Consider the following 15197-nt stretch of genomic DNA (forward strand, 5'->3'; position numbering starts at 1 on the left):
AGAAAAGAAAAGAAAAGAAAAGAAAAGAAAAGAAAAGAAAAGAAAAGGCAGTTATAACAACAAAGAGGAGACAGCTATCTAGTCATGGCGGTCACAGGATTTTTCATTTTTTTTCTTCGTGCTCTCTACCCCAGCATGAAAAATAAACTGAAGGGGAGTATATATGCATGAAGTCCATGTTCATACCACTTTCTCTATTCTAAGTTTTTGGAGTCACAACCTTGCCCTGTGGTTAGGGGGAAGAGGAAGGCTTTGAGATAATTGAGTCTGAAACCAATTATGGACAGGAATAAGTCTTCATAAACAAAACTAAAACTGTCTTGATAAACAAATTCCATGCAAACTTAGGGAACGGGGCTGACAGATAATTAAGAAAGCTTGCTACCCAGTGGGGAAGAAATCAACAGAGCACAGGGGGTATCAGTTATGTGAAAAATTAATATGTTTCGTGTTTGTGCTTCAAGAAGCTCAGCTCCTCTATCAAACTGGTTACACGAGACTGGTTTTCCCAATTTCCAAATACAGTCCATAGAGTATCTCTCACCTACAGTCTTCTTCTGGAGACATGCAAATGCATTCAGATCCCAACTGTTTTTGTCCTGGTTGACAATGACCCTTTAATTTTGTCAAAACATCTGAAACAAAAGAAAAGGGGTAAAGGACAGTGCACAGCATGACTTCCAAGCAATACATTTGGATTTAGTAGAAAGGCAGTGGTGAAAAGTTCTCACTTATCTGTAGTTAGAGCATTCATTTTGCCTTTTCCAAATATGTTGTCATGAAATATTCCATCTAAAGGTCTTTTCTAGCTCTCATGAGCTGTCATTTTCCAACCTAAAATTGCTGTTAAGTACAGAGAACTGAAGAAAATGGAATTTGTGAAATTTCTGTTCATTTGTTCTTCAAATATTGACTGGGAAACTACAATATTCTCAGCACTGTGTTATGTTCTGGAAATAGTGGACTGACTAAAATTTCACCCAGATTCTATGGTCACAGAGCTTATAGTTTTGTGAGGGCCGAGTGACATTAATCAAACACACCAATACAAATAGAATTGCTCATATTATTAGCATTATTAAAGAGAAAGCATATAATCAGGAAAACTGACGTAGTGAGGAAGGTTCAGAATGGCAAAATGGAAAGAAGAAAGGGAATGTGTTCACAGCAAAGGAAACATCAGGCATGGAAGTTCTACAAAGAGAGACAGCATGTGATTTTCCTGGAACTGAAAGAAGGCCAATGCGGTTGAAATGTAGAAAAACAAGAGCATGGAACAAGATGAGGCCAGAGAGGTGAGTGTGTACCAGGCTGTGCAGGGTCTTATAGAGCTTTTGAAAGATGTTTGCCTTTATTTTATAAACAATGAAAAGTCTTTGGTGGTATAAGTCAGGGGTCGCATGACAAACTCAGGCCCAGATTCTGAAAAAGAAATGAATTGTGGCCTCTGTATACAGAGAATGGATTTGAAGAGATATGGTGGCCAAGAAGGCTATGGGTAGACAGTCTATGAGGTTATTATAGTAGAGCAGGTGAAAGAGGATAGTAATTTGGACCAAAATGTTGAGTTGGAAATGGAGACAAGTAGGTAAACTTGTGACATATTTATCAGGATAGACGGATAAAATTGCCTAATGTGGGTAAGTTATGAGAGCTGCAAAGTATGGTTTCTAGGTTTTTAGTTTGCATTAGATAATAGATAGACATTGGTGCCTTAACTGTAATAGAAAATATTGTAAGACGTTTAGTTTTAGGGAGGGAGGTAATGACTCAAGAGTTTCTCTCTGCATATGTTAAATTTATGGTGTCTTTAAGTCACTCAAACAAACTAGATCAAAATAGATACATACAAATGTGACTATTTGGGTTTAACTCAGTGGAGAAATCTGTGCTAATGATTTAAATTTGTTATTATTCTACGCGGAATCATTGAAACCACAGGTGAGCTGTTGTGTGAAACAGACTTCCCAGGACTGAACCTGATTGGGCATCCACAGAACCACAATGGCTTCTGGAAGCAAGTAATTGTCAAAGATGGCAGTAGGCAGCTATATCTAGATACCCTGCCACATTAGATGGCAGAACAGGAGACCAAGCTCAAGGGTGCTTTCCTTTTTTTTAATGTTTATTTATTGTGAGAGAGAGAGAGAAAGAGAGTGTGTGTGAGCAGGGAGATGCAGAGAGAGAGAGAGAGAGAGAGAAAGAGAGAGAGAGAATCCCAAGCAGGGTCCAGGTCCATTGTGGAGATCGCAACCTGAGCCAGCATCAAGAGTAGGATGCTTAACCGACTAAGCCACCCAGGTGTCCCCTCATGGTTACTCCTTTTAACCTACAAGGCGGAAGGTTTGGTAAGGGAAGGAGGTTTATGTTAGAGGCAAAAACAAATATTATAAAAATTGGTAGGTTTTCCTTTTTTGCTGCTATTTCTGTTTCCTATGATCATTCTCTCACAGGAACCTCTGATGAAATTTGGCCCTTAACCTTCATGAACATGGAGATGTACAGTGGCTGGTAAGGCCTCAGATACTAAGCATTCCATTGACATGGGATTGTTTTTCTTTGTTTTGTTGTAGAGCTATTCCTCTTTGCCCTTTGTAAATAAATCCACACTTAGGTCAGGGAAGGACCCCTAGCTATACATCGTTTCCAGAGAGAATCAGCTTCCTAGTATTTGTCATTACTGATTTGAAGTTGCCACTGATCTCAGGCAAGGAGTCTTTGCTCCCTCAGCGTGTCAGGTTGAAGTCAGAACTGGCTCTCAGCTGCCCACACCGCCTGGAACAGTTTGTGAATGACATGGAGACTAGACGCTGTGTGTGATCTTTGGAGTGCTGGGGTCAAGGGGAACTTCTGGAGGTGTTAATTTCTCAGAGGAGGAAAAAGTAACTGTAGAGGCACCTACCATGTCAATTCCTCAGAAAGCAAAAATCCTTTTTCACACTGAAAGAATTAAACCCCTTTTCCTAACCAGGGATGGCCTGAAAGCCTCTTTATCTCACAGCTCTCCACACATTGAGAGGAAAGAGTGCCCAGTTTTATTGATGATTTTCTCTCTCTTTCTGACTTCCCTCATCGATCTTTTTGCCAATGTTGTTGGAGAGAAAATACACAAGATAGGATATTTATTTACTTTATCTAGATGTAGAACATTTCATTCTTTCTCAGATTAGATTATAATCTCAATTTTTTTTCCAAACACAGAGTCATGGGCGTGTATGTGTGTGTGTGTGTGTGTGTGTGTGTGTGTGTGTGTGGACAGTGCTGTATAGAGAAGATGCTACTGAAGATACCCGGAGGATCTTAACCTTCTGAAGCCTGTAGTTCCCTCTGATATATATGATCAGGAGTTGAGTGAAATCAAGCCACAATATCAACCTCAAGTTCTCACAAATTTCCATGATCTCTCTCTTTTTTTTAAGTTTACTTATTTATTTTGAGAGAGAGGGAGAGAGACCAAACAGGGGAGGAGCAGAGAGAGAGAGAGAATCCCAAGTAGGATCTGTGCTGTGAGCCCAGAGGCCAAAGTGGGGCTTGATCTCACAACTGTGAGATCATGACCTGAGCCGAAATCAAGAGTCAGAGGTTCCACCGACTGAGCCACTTAGGTGCCGCCCATGATATCTCTTTATCAGTAATTTTAAGTTTATTTAATAAGTTAACTTTCCCCCTTTTCTTCATGCATTATAATAGCCTAGAAGAGGATAAAGAAGGCCACATGGCAAAGAGCTTGGGGAATGAGTTCAACTGTAGCTCAATTCCTGTTGACTCAAACTGCCTGACCTCGGGTTTAATTTAGTCTCTCACTACCTTCTGCTTTTATGTAAGCAAAATGGGCCTAATCATAGGTGATTTCACATATATCTTCAAGGACCCTCTGAATAAAAATGAGACATTATTTGAACAATTGAAAAATTTGGAAGATATGAATTAGTAGATGCCCTCAACTGTCTTCCAAATAACTGACTTGCCAGGCTAGGTTCCCCAGTCCCTCCATGGTAATTGCCTGACTTCCAAGTTTATGGGTTCCTCTTGTTAGAGGAGGCAGTTAGATAGTAATGAGGAGGGACAAAGCAGATAGGCACCCCTTAGTTGCATTAAAGGGGGGTTGGGAGTCCACTTGTTGCAATAGGAAAATCCCCCACCAACAGCTAGGTGAGGCTTTGTTATATCCTCAGAAGACGTTTCCCTCATTATATTAAAAAAATTTTTTTTAACATTTATTTATTTTTGAGAGACAGAGCAAGAAAGAGCACGAGGGGCAAAGAGGTGGGGGGAGGGGGTGGACAAAGAATCCAAAGCAAGCTCCAGGCTCCGTGCTGACAGCTCAGAACTCCTGGAAGATCATGACCTGATCTTGATCTTGAGATCATGACCTGAGCCAAAAGTCTACACTTAACCGGACTGAGCCACCCAGCCACCCGGACATTTCCCTCATTATAATATCATTTGCATTGCAGTTCTGAAAGGTCTCTGCCCCTAAAATCACCATGACAGCTGTGATCAATCCAAAAAAGGAAAGGAAAAGGGTGGAACCTAGATTCCTGAAAAAAGCAGGCTGCTTACCTCAGTGAATATTCCTCCCCTAATTACTCAAAATATAATAAAAGCTTGTAAACCCAAGAAATTTGGGGCATTTGCTCCCTGGAGCCTACCTGGTCTTCCTCTAAGAGTATCCTTTTGCTTTAATAAACTTTCCTGCTTGCACCACCTATCCGCGGTGTCTGTTCTGTCCTCCGATTCCTTCTGGCCCAGAGACCAAGAGACCTAGGGCCTCTTGCAATCTCTTTGGCAACACTGTCTTCCATAGCGTGACACTTCTGCAGCTACAGGCTTATCAGTGTTGTTTGTTTCCAAATCCATTTAGGCCAGTTGTTATTGTGATTGTGTAAGTTAATGAACTGTATCAACTGATAAACTTTTTTAAATAAAAAGTTGGGAATTTTGAACAATTAAAAATGATTTGCAAAAATTTTGCTTTGAGTTCACTGGGGATGTGGCTACTGCAAAAGATTACACAATACGTATATTTCATATATAAAATTTATGTATATAAAGAAATTTAAAATCATTCTCTAGTCAATTTGTTTCAAAAGTGACTTTAACACTTTACTTCTCTTCAAAACAACAGTTCTCAACTCTGCATGCATTTGGGTTTGCTAGAAGAAATCTTAAACAAACGCCAAATAGTAGGCCCTCCCCAGCTCAGTGACATCAGAATTGGGGGAAGGAACCTAATTGGAGGTGTTTTTTAAAGAAGCACCCCACCTGCAATTAAACATGGTTTTAGAGGAACTGATAGGGAATAACATAGGTGGTGAGTCATGTATTTGTTTTATTTGAGGAAGAAGTCTTGGAGCTGAAATCAGAAGACTAGAAAATAAGAGCTTGGGGGGCACCTGGGTGGCTCAGTTGGTTAAGCGTTCATCTTCGGCTTAGGTCATGATCTTGCAGTTGGTGAGTTCAAGCCCCGCGTCGGGCTCTGTGCTGACAGCTCAGAGCCTGGAGCCTGCTTCAGATTCTGTGTCTCCCTCTCTCTCCTGCCCCTCCCGTGCTTGTGCTCTGTTCTTGCTCTCTCAAGAATAAACATTAAAAAAATAAAAAAGAAATAAAAATAAAATAAGAGCTTGGTCCTATGTCAGAAAATGGGTGGATAATCATGCATTTCTGTGTTTTAAGTTAAAATAAAATGCTTAGGTAATTAAAAAGTAGTGTGCACTACTTTTTTATGGCCCTCCACTTTAGCCAGATTTTCAGTTTACCATTAATTCTGATTTTGTTGGATGGCCGCGCTTGCATTCCCTCAAAATATTGAAACATTGTATTGGAAAAGAAAATCGACCTTGCTTTCTAAAATTTGAAGATATCTGCTTGACCAATAACTTGTTATCTGCTGCCTGATCTCATCACGACACAGGTTGAAATAGAAAACCTAGCCTGTGAGTGGAAACTTCTGCTTTCTTCTCCCAAAACATCCTCAAGAATGCTATGCTACTACCTGTGGTAGTATGCTATGGTACTACCAGTTTTGGGGGTGCTATGCTACTACCAGTTTTGGGGGGCACCATCTCAGCAGACCCTAGCATCCTGAGTGACACTCACCTTTTTCACAGGTGAGCGAGTTTGAAATGGGTGGTGTCCAGGAATCCCCACTGCATGTGTACTGTGATGGCCCAGCAACGACAAAGCCTTTGGGACAGGTTAGCTCAATGGATTCACCGATTGCATATAATCTCTGAAATGGCGAGATGGTCAGAACTTCGTGCACAACTGGCTTGAGGCACTGTGTCCCTGCAGGCAGAGAAACATGTCAGATGTGCTTAGTGGAGCAGAACAGTCAACAAATGTAAGCAAGAGGTGATTTTAGTGGGATTTACTGCATTGGTGCTGCTTTAATGCCATGTTTTGATCAGAAAGCTGGGGGTTGGGGTGGGTGGAGGATCCAGGCTTCCCGAGAGAGTCCTCCACCGAGATGCTCCCGTTCGTTCAACTATTCTGATTGACAGTGGTTTCAACTCTCCCTAATAACCCTTTGGGGGTCCCTTTTTGAGCCTTATGTGAATTTTGTTTTGACTTTACTGTAGCTTACATGGGTATGGGTATGTGTGGAGCTTACAAACTCCTCCCCTCTTCCTCAGTAAAGGATGTGGATGGGCTCCAAAAAGAAAACTGCATTTCACATAAAATCACATTTCTGATGCACAAAGAATAGGAGGAGTATCATCTTCCTGGGACTCATTCATTTGCATTAATTTGTACATCAGGCAAGGCAGATGCCTGTGGTTAGATGTAGTTAGAGGACTTCCTGGATTTCTTTGCAAGTGCACGCTTTGTAGTCCTGGGTCTATGAGGCCAATACACAGGGGCATGAGAAGTGAAATATGAAGATATTTTGGAACAGAATGTTAGCAGATGAATCCTATTTTCTGCTCACTAAACCTTTTCACCAGAGCTACTAAAAAAAAAAATAGTATGATATACTGATCTCAGTGTGTGATTTTGCTCTAGCTATATGGGCCACGTTTATTCTTCAGAGCAGTCGCACAAAAAGTTTGGCCAGTACTCACGGTGGCATTCCACATCTCCCTGCCTCCAGGTCCTGTCTGGTAAGCATCTGAAGTACTGGTATCCAACAGCCATGAATCCAGAAAAGCATGAAATTTCAACTTCTTCCCCAACTGCGTACAGTTTCTTTTCATTCTAGAATTAAAATAGAAACCAGCCCATTATCAATGCCAGGGATGATACCTTTCAACACCTCAGGGTCATCCTGGATTCTTTCCATTCCTTAACTCCTGTATCTGCTCAGAGACAGAGTCCTCTCAATTTCTGCTTCTAGACATCCCTCACAGTTTTATCCTTTCCTTTGCATTGTATTACTTTTGAGTAAAAACTACTGACAGTGGAGATGAGGTCTGTAATAAAGAGCAAAACAGAAAAAAAGGTGAATTTATTCCTGGGAATGGAAACATACAATCTAATTTTATAAAAAGAGTCATTAGAACAATGAATCACTGTTTAAAGCCTTTGTGTGATTTTTAAAATTAGAATGTTGATCATTTTAACAGTTTTTGTAAGCAGCTAGAAAAAATAAGTCAAAAAGTATGTGGGTATCTGGATCTGACAAAATGGAATTTTGAGGATTATGTTCTAGGCCAGGGAATAGCAAATTTTGTCTATAAAGGGCCTCCAAAGTCAATTGCAGCCTATTTTGTTTGTTGCAACTACTCACCTCTGACATTGTTGCCACTATAGACCTATGTAAATAAACAAGTGTGGTTGTATTCCAATGAAACTTTGTTAAAAAAAAGAAAAGAGAAAAAAAACAGAACAGGAAACAGGCCAAATTGCGGCTGTGGGCCTTAGTTTGCTGACTCCTGTTTTAAAAGATTCATTCCCAAAGTGTGGTTCTGGAACTAGCAGCATCAGCATTTCCTGGGAACTCGTTAGATATGGCAGTTTTGGGCCCTGCCCCAGACCTATGGAATCAGAAACTCTAGGCGCGAGACCCAGCAACCTGTGTTTTAACAAGCCCTCCAGTGCACTAGAGTTTGAGAACCTCTTTTCTGAAGACTGATTGACATTGCCTCACTCCCAAATATTTCCTCCACTCAAAATCAACAGAAGACAAATGAACGCGGAAGGTATATTAGCCCAGACTATACTCCATGGATATTTGTTTGCTGGCATTGGAGAATTGAGGATTATTGATCTTTGATCATAAATATGATACAGTTGGAAAAAGATTAATTTAAAGGCTTTACTGAGTTGAAGAAAGCTAAAACTTTTTTTTTAAAGTCAAAATTAATTAGGGAACATGCCTTCTGTGATCAATTTTAAATATTACATGTTTCTAATTTATATCTAAAGCCACAGACCTTTCTGAAAAATATATTTAGTTATTTTTAATCATACAAACATTGTAGCTCAGTAATAAAGATAAAGTTAAAAGGCATTAAAACTGTATTGACTGCTTAAGAATTCTACAGGTTTCTAACCTAAGGCATTATAGACTCTACATCTCCTGTGACTAGTTTGTCTCTCTGAAAACGTGTGTTAGGTAGAGAATTACTCTCCTCAGATTCAGGAATAAACAGTCAGATCTTATTTGTACATTTCTTACAGGTCATCCGAACCTATATATTGTGGTCACGTTCCACTTTCCATTCACATAAGTGGACCATGAGTTTAGGAATTAGTGGTGCCAGGGAAACTGCTGTCCTTTGGTCTAACAACCAAGTATGAAGACCTCTCCAGGGAATTCAAGACGGAGGAGTGGTAGAGCGTTTCTAAGTATTCATTTTTAAGTCAACAGAAGATGATTAAACTGAGAACAATAACCCTACATAAAAGAAAACACATACTTTTTAAGTTCTATTTTTTGGAATTTTTAAAAATGATTCATTTTTTTTTTACTGTATTAATTATTTACTGTTATGTAAAAATTACCTCCAATCTTAGTGACTTAAAACAATATACATTGTAACTTTTGTGGGTCAGGAATCTGGGCATGATTTAGCTAGGCCTTCTGCTTCAGAATCTCTCACATGTATGTAATCAAGCTGTCAAGGTGGCTATGGTCTCATCTGAAGGACCATCTGGGTAAGGATTCACTTTCAAGCTCACTCATATGGTTGTTGGCAGGATTCAGTTTCTCAAGGGTTGTTGAGAAAGTCTTATTTCCTTGCTCGTTATTAGCCAGAGGCCAACTTCAGACCACGTGGGCTTCTCAATAGGGTAGCTCACAACAGAGCAGCCTGCTTCATCAGAGGAAGAATGAAAGAAAAATGCAAAGACAGGCTACAAACAAGAAGGAAGTCACAGGCTTTTATAGCAGACTCTTAGAAGTGACATTCCATCACTTTCCCCATAAACTTTTCATTAGAAATAAATCATTAGGTCCAGCTCACACTCAAGGGGAGAGGATTACACAAGGGCACAAATACCAGAAAGTGGGGATCATTGGAAGCCAAAAAATGATTCATTTTTGAGAGAGTGAGAGAGAGTGCAAGCCGGGGTTGGGGGGGGGCCCCCCCCCAGAGAGAGAGGGAGACAGAGGATCCAAAAAGGGCTCTGCACTGAGAGTGGAGAGCCCAATGCGAGGCTCAAACTCACAAACCATGAGATCGTGACCCGTGATGAAATCAATGGTCGGATGCTTAACCAACTGAACCACCCAGGAGCCCCATAAGTTCTATTTTTTGAACTCCAAACTTGAAGTGGAGGTCAGGATGCTTACCCGGATAAATCCATTTTCCGGAGGCACTGGCTGAGGACACCCAGAATCTGATTCTGTCTCGGGGAGGTCTACTTCTTTCACTTCTTCGTCATCGCTGATACATGGCTGTCCACTAAAAGGGAAAAATAGATACATGTGCATATGTATATGTGAAGGTGCACGCATATTTGTAAAGAAAGCATTGGAGAGAAATGGGTACGCCAGACCCACAAATACCTTGCTAATACACTGTGTTGGAATAGGTAAAACACGGCTTATTTCTTTACTTAGCAGTAGGAAAATACACCTTCCCCGGCACCCAGCCTTACGTGTTCTCCATGATGGAAAATGTGCAGTGTTCCTCTTGCCGTCTTTCCCCTTCACAGGGTTTCCCTCCTTGCTGGGGGGCAGGGTTGTTGCACTGCCGGGTTCTCGATCTCTTATAAGTAGCATCACACGTGCTCCAGGGAGACCAGCAGCTCCAATTCCCATCCACCGCATCTGGAACACAGGCAACCCACCCACCCATCCAGGCGAGGCTGAGAGGACGGGGGCTGTGAGGCCAGGCCAACTCGGTCTCCTTACTTTTTAGCTGTGTGATTCTTTGAGGAATATCACAGGGTTATCATGAGGATGAAAGGAAACTACCTATGAGAGGGACTGACACCTTGCCTGACTTCCCTTTCCTGTTCCCACAGCCTGAATGAAATGGCAACAATTATGAATCATTTTCAACTATCAGCACCATATTACACACATATGTATATGCATACGGATACATACACATATGAACTTCTTCTGAACAGAATATGTATCAGATTACTTTTTTAAAGGTCATAGAATATATTCTCACCCCCATGACACATCCCCTTGCTAAGGAGCATTAGAGATAGCCAAACTTAGTCCTGAATGAAAACTTTGGTTGTTGGCTTAATTTACCTCTTGTTACAAAGCCGTTGTCACTCTACGTTATAACATTCTACTGTTATAACAGCAGTATCACATATTTTATTTTATAGTATAGTTTATTATTTTATTTTATATTATAGGCATTGTGCTGCAATATAAATATAAATATATAAATATCAATATATGTATATGTACATGTATAAAATCTTCAGGTACATGCTGGCATTGCCCCCATTTTATGGATGAATGGATTGGGGCATTGAGGGGCTAGGGGGCTTTCCCAAAGTTACATAGCTGGTAGGTTACAGCCAAGACTTGGTCATACCAGGGCTGTTTGACAAAAGTCAAACTCTAACTTTTTACAAACTTACCTTCCTTGCGAGTTTGGATAAGGTGGAAGCTGTTAATAGACATTTGGTTTTATTTGACCAACCTAGAATACCTTTTGGAGGAGAAAAGGCGCCTACCCCCCAGTATGTTATGCGATACTTACTGGATTTATAATCCGGGGAGCGTCTCTCACAGTTCTCTCCGTACGTGCCGCTCCGGCACACACACAGACATTCGGTCCCTGAGAGTGTGGGGCGGCCATTATTAGGGCATGGAGCACACCGGCAAGGGTCAAACTTGGCTGCGTATTCTCGAAAAGCTTTCCTGAGGTTGTTCCGTCTTGTCACCGCACAGGGGATGTTTCTCACCAAGTCGGTGATAGGAGCAAGCTAAGGGCAGAAGGTAGAGAGGAGGTCCAGTTCATCACATCCCTGTGGCACATGTTGCCATCCCTGCTCAGTTCTCACGGACTGAGAGGAAAGGTCTGGAAAATCCTACGCTTCAAGGGATTATTGTAGAATATAGCACATCTGCCTGTTGAACCAGTGGAGAAAAACCCTCTCTGTGAGGGTAGGGGATCCTTTTCTTTCCCTTCTCTATTGGGTAGAGCAGCTCTCTGCAGGGTTAGAAGCCAGAAGCTCTCTGGCTTCTCTTGTCCTTGATGCGATGTTTCTGGAGCTCACTTTCCCTGGAATCCTATTATGAAGGAAGCCTCACAGGCAGTGTTGTCACATTACGTCACATTATTTAGGAAGCACCAATTGCATGCATCAAGGCTCTGAGAGAGGTGACTGCGAGTTGGGCAGCTCATGAATGCTCTGTTGAAACCTCATTAGGTTTGATTCAAGCAGAAAAATCCAGAGAGGGTGAGGAGAGGCTTTCTGTGTTCTTGTTTGCCAGGGACAGGATTGGCGCTTGGCAGAACCCCATGACAAAATATGGAGCAGGAGAAATGAACTCGGCCATGGGATGAATGGAAGAATTACAGTAACAAATAATGGAGCTAACACAAAATCAGAGCTCATTTTATTAACATTTTAAAACCTCAAAGGAATGACTATCTTGTGCAGTGGATAACTCACAGCTGCCCAGCCTGGCGGCCAGATCTCACTTTCCCACCATAGCCTATAGAGCTCAAAGTATCTTCACGTTGCGGGTTAATTATTTTACTTTCATAATGATTGAACTCCTTTATCCCCATTTAAATGAAATGAGCAGAACAGCTTCTTTGAGGGCTTTAAAAACTGTGCTTGTGTTTTAGTCAAAACTGGTTCTAAATGGCATATGACTGATATGTGGGCAAAGTATTCCCTACATAATAAAAGTCACCTTTTCATGTAATCACAGCAAATATAGGACAGGTCATTGTAATCCATGGTGATAGAAAAAAAAAGCCAAGTGGATCTAAGATCCCATTTATCCCACAGAGCTATAAGTGAAGACTTAGGAGTGCTCATTGAATAAAAAGCTGCAAGAAAAGCACACAAAGCAGATTGATTGTATACTCGGGGAGCTGAAGGCACTATTTAAGGCAAGTTTGAACAATTGTATTCACCAAATTCCCCTTCCTGGTATTTTATATGTGCTAGGAATTCTAAATACTGTACTGGAGGATGCTCGTTTCAAAAGCAAAAGCAATCGATGTGTAATCTAACGTTTTTTAAAAAGTACATTGTGCACGTATACTAAAGAAAGACATTTCCTTTATCATCTGCGAGGAAAATCCAAAAGGAATTGTGTGGTGCACGATTTGCCAGAGGACTACTTTAGCTTTCTTACCCATAATATTTTTTACTCTTACCTCAAAGTCAATCACAGCAGGATTTTCCTTCACAGATTCTAACCACTCAGCAAATACCTTCTCGTCAGGACTGGAGTTCCCTCTCTCCCACACCAACTTGGCTGCATACTCACTTCTCCCACCTCGAATCAGGGAGATGCATTTCTCTGCTCCCTGCAAAACGGAGCCTGCAAGGTGTTTCGAGAAAATTACTCATTTAATTTTACTGCAGATTCAAACTTTAAAGAAAAGTCTATTTGCACAGGAGCAGAAGTAGATGGTAGTCATGCGGCTCCACTAAATAAGCTGGTGAAAGGGCACCTGGGTGGTTCAGTCAGTTAAGCATCTGACTCTTGGTTTGGGCTCAGGTCATGGTCTCACGTTTGTGAGTTTGAGCCCTGCATTGGGCTCCAGGCAGAGTCTGCTTGGGATTCTCTCTCTCCCTTTTGAACTCTGCCCCTCCCCTGCTCGTTCTCTCTTTCTCTCTCTCTGTCTCTCTCTCTCTCGTCCCCCCCCAACAAGTAAATAAATAAACTTAAAAAAAAAAAGCTAGTGAAAAGCAAGAGAACACTCCTCAGCCCTCCAAGGAGTTTAATAATAGAAAGGATAACAATGTTAGCCGTTACCATTTATGAAGCAACTTGTATATTGCAGGCACTGTGCACATACTGTCTTAAGCAATTCTCACAACAATGTTGAGATGTAGGTATTGTTATAAACACAGACACTGAAGCTAGAAGTAATTTAGCCTGGAACACACGTAGAGTTACTGGGAGTGGGGTAGGGGTGGGAAACCGACGTACTAACCTGCCCAGGTGAGGACTACTCTGCTCCCTGCCCTTTGATGCCAAACCTCCCATGTTTGACTGATATTAGCATATGTCTTGGGCCTTCAGAATAACATAAGTCACATGGTTTCTGATATCCAATCAGGAGACTTCCAATTACATTAAAAGTTGATAGAATGCTTTCAAGCTTAGAGACAGGTGCAAAAGCACAACTAACCAACGAGAAAGAAAAAGTTAAACCTCAAATTAAGAGCTGGCACAGTGTTTCTTTAGAAGCAATGATATTTAATGTACACAACACAGATCTTTTACACAAATTTTCAAAAACAAGTCCTGTGAACTAATGGGGTCTTTAATAAGGGTAGGATCTGAGGAATAGGAAGGTGTAGGGAGAAATAAAAGCAAATGAAAAGGAGGCCAGTGATATGGGTGACAGTTAATGGCATTAATTTGGTGTTTATTGTGAAGTACCAGTAAGGATTAGCTATGCTTCCACTGTTGAGAAATTCTAGGGGTGCCTGGGTGGGGCAGTCAGCTAAGCGTCTGACTCTTGGTTTTGGCTCAGGTCATGATCTTTCGGCTTCTTAGTTTCAAGCCCCACATCAGGAGCCTGCTTGGGATTCTCTCTCTCCTCTCTCTCTGCCCCTCCCCCACTTGCACTGTCTCTGTCTTTCTCAAAATAAATAAACTTAAAAAAAAGTCTAGAATGATCAGAACAATGGGTGAAATACTCTTTCTGTGAAGAAAATAATATGATCCTTTTCAAAGGTTGCATAAGATAACACAGGGGCATGAGAAGAACCTTTTAGAGATTTTTGTATTTATTTTTCATATAAATATAGAGAGAAATTAGCATCTGCCAATATATTATATACGGATTGACAGTAGCTCTGACAAGCTAGTTCACATTTGGATTGATACTATGTATTTCATGAATGGATTGACATTAGTTAAGTGTTAAATATGATAAACATAGCATCCTGAAGAAGGAGTGAGCATTAAGTCCATTTACTACTAGTCTGAATAGAACTAACTCTTAAAAGCGAACAAGTGATTTAAACAGATTCCAGGAAGAGGGGCACCTGGGTGACTCAGTCGGTTAAGTCTCTGACTAGGGCTCAGGTCATGATCTCGTGGTTTGTGAGTTTGAGCCCCGTGTTGTGCTCTGTGCTGACAACTAAAAGCCTGGAGCCTGCTTCGGATTCTGTGCCTCCCCCCTCTCCCTGTCCCTCCCCTGCTCACACTCTGTCTTCCTCTCCAAAAATAAATGAACATTAAACAATTTTTAAAAAGATTCCAGGAGGAAAATGCAGATTGAAGATGATACCAATCTTCCAAACATAAAACAACTAGTAGAAGGAAGAACAGATATTTCTTTAAAAAAACTTTTTTTTTTAACATTTATTCATTTTTGAGAGATGGAGACAGAGCATGAGTGGAGGAGGGGCAGAGAGAGGGGCAGACACAGAATCCAAAGAAGGCTCCAGGCTCTGAGCTGTCAGCACAGAGCCCAATGCGGGGCTCAAACTCACAAACTGTGAAATCATGACATGAGCTGAAGTCAGACGCTTAACAGACTGAGCCACCCAGGCACTCCATGGAAGAACAGATATTTCTTATACAAGCTTCTCATAAGCTACAATATGAGAGTGACACCAAAGCTGCCCAAAACATA

At 41.1% G+C, this 15197-nt stretch overlaps 1 protein-coding gene across 2 annotated transcripts in view; it reads right to left on the bottom strand.

Moving 5' to 3' along the window:
* C6 (complement C6) overlaps positions 1-15197 on the bottom strand; it is a 72325-nt gene that overhangs the window by 7821 nt on the left and 49307 nt on the right. For both annotated transcript variants that reach the window (XM_040496118.1, XM_040496114.1), the window contains exons 10-16: positions 12756-12922; positions 11118-11343; positions 10045-10216; positions 9737-9848; positions 7065-7197; positions 6100-6288; positions 545-635 (exon numbers count right to left, since the gene is read on the bottom strand). In XM_040496118.1, coding sequence (XP_040352052.1) covers positions 545-635; positions 6100-6288; positions 7065-7197; positions 9737-9848; positions 10045-10216; positions 11118-11343; positions 12756-12922 — 1090 coding nt within the window. The remainder of the gene's footprint in view (positions 1-544; positions 636-6099; positions 6289-7064; positions 7198-9736; positions 9849-10044; positions 10217-11117; positions 11344-12755; positions 12923-15197) is intronic.

The sequence above is a fragment of the Herpailurus yagouaroundi genome, unplaced genomic scaffold (genome assembly GCF_014898765.1).
Source record: "Herpailurus yagouaroundi ecotype Mexico unplaced genomic scaffold, PumYag 29, whole genome shotgun sequence".
Classification (NCBI taxonomy): domain Eukaryota; kingdom Metazoa; phylum Chordata; class Mammalia; order Carnivora; family Felidae; genus Herpailurus; species Herpailurus yagouaroundi.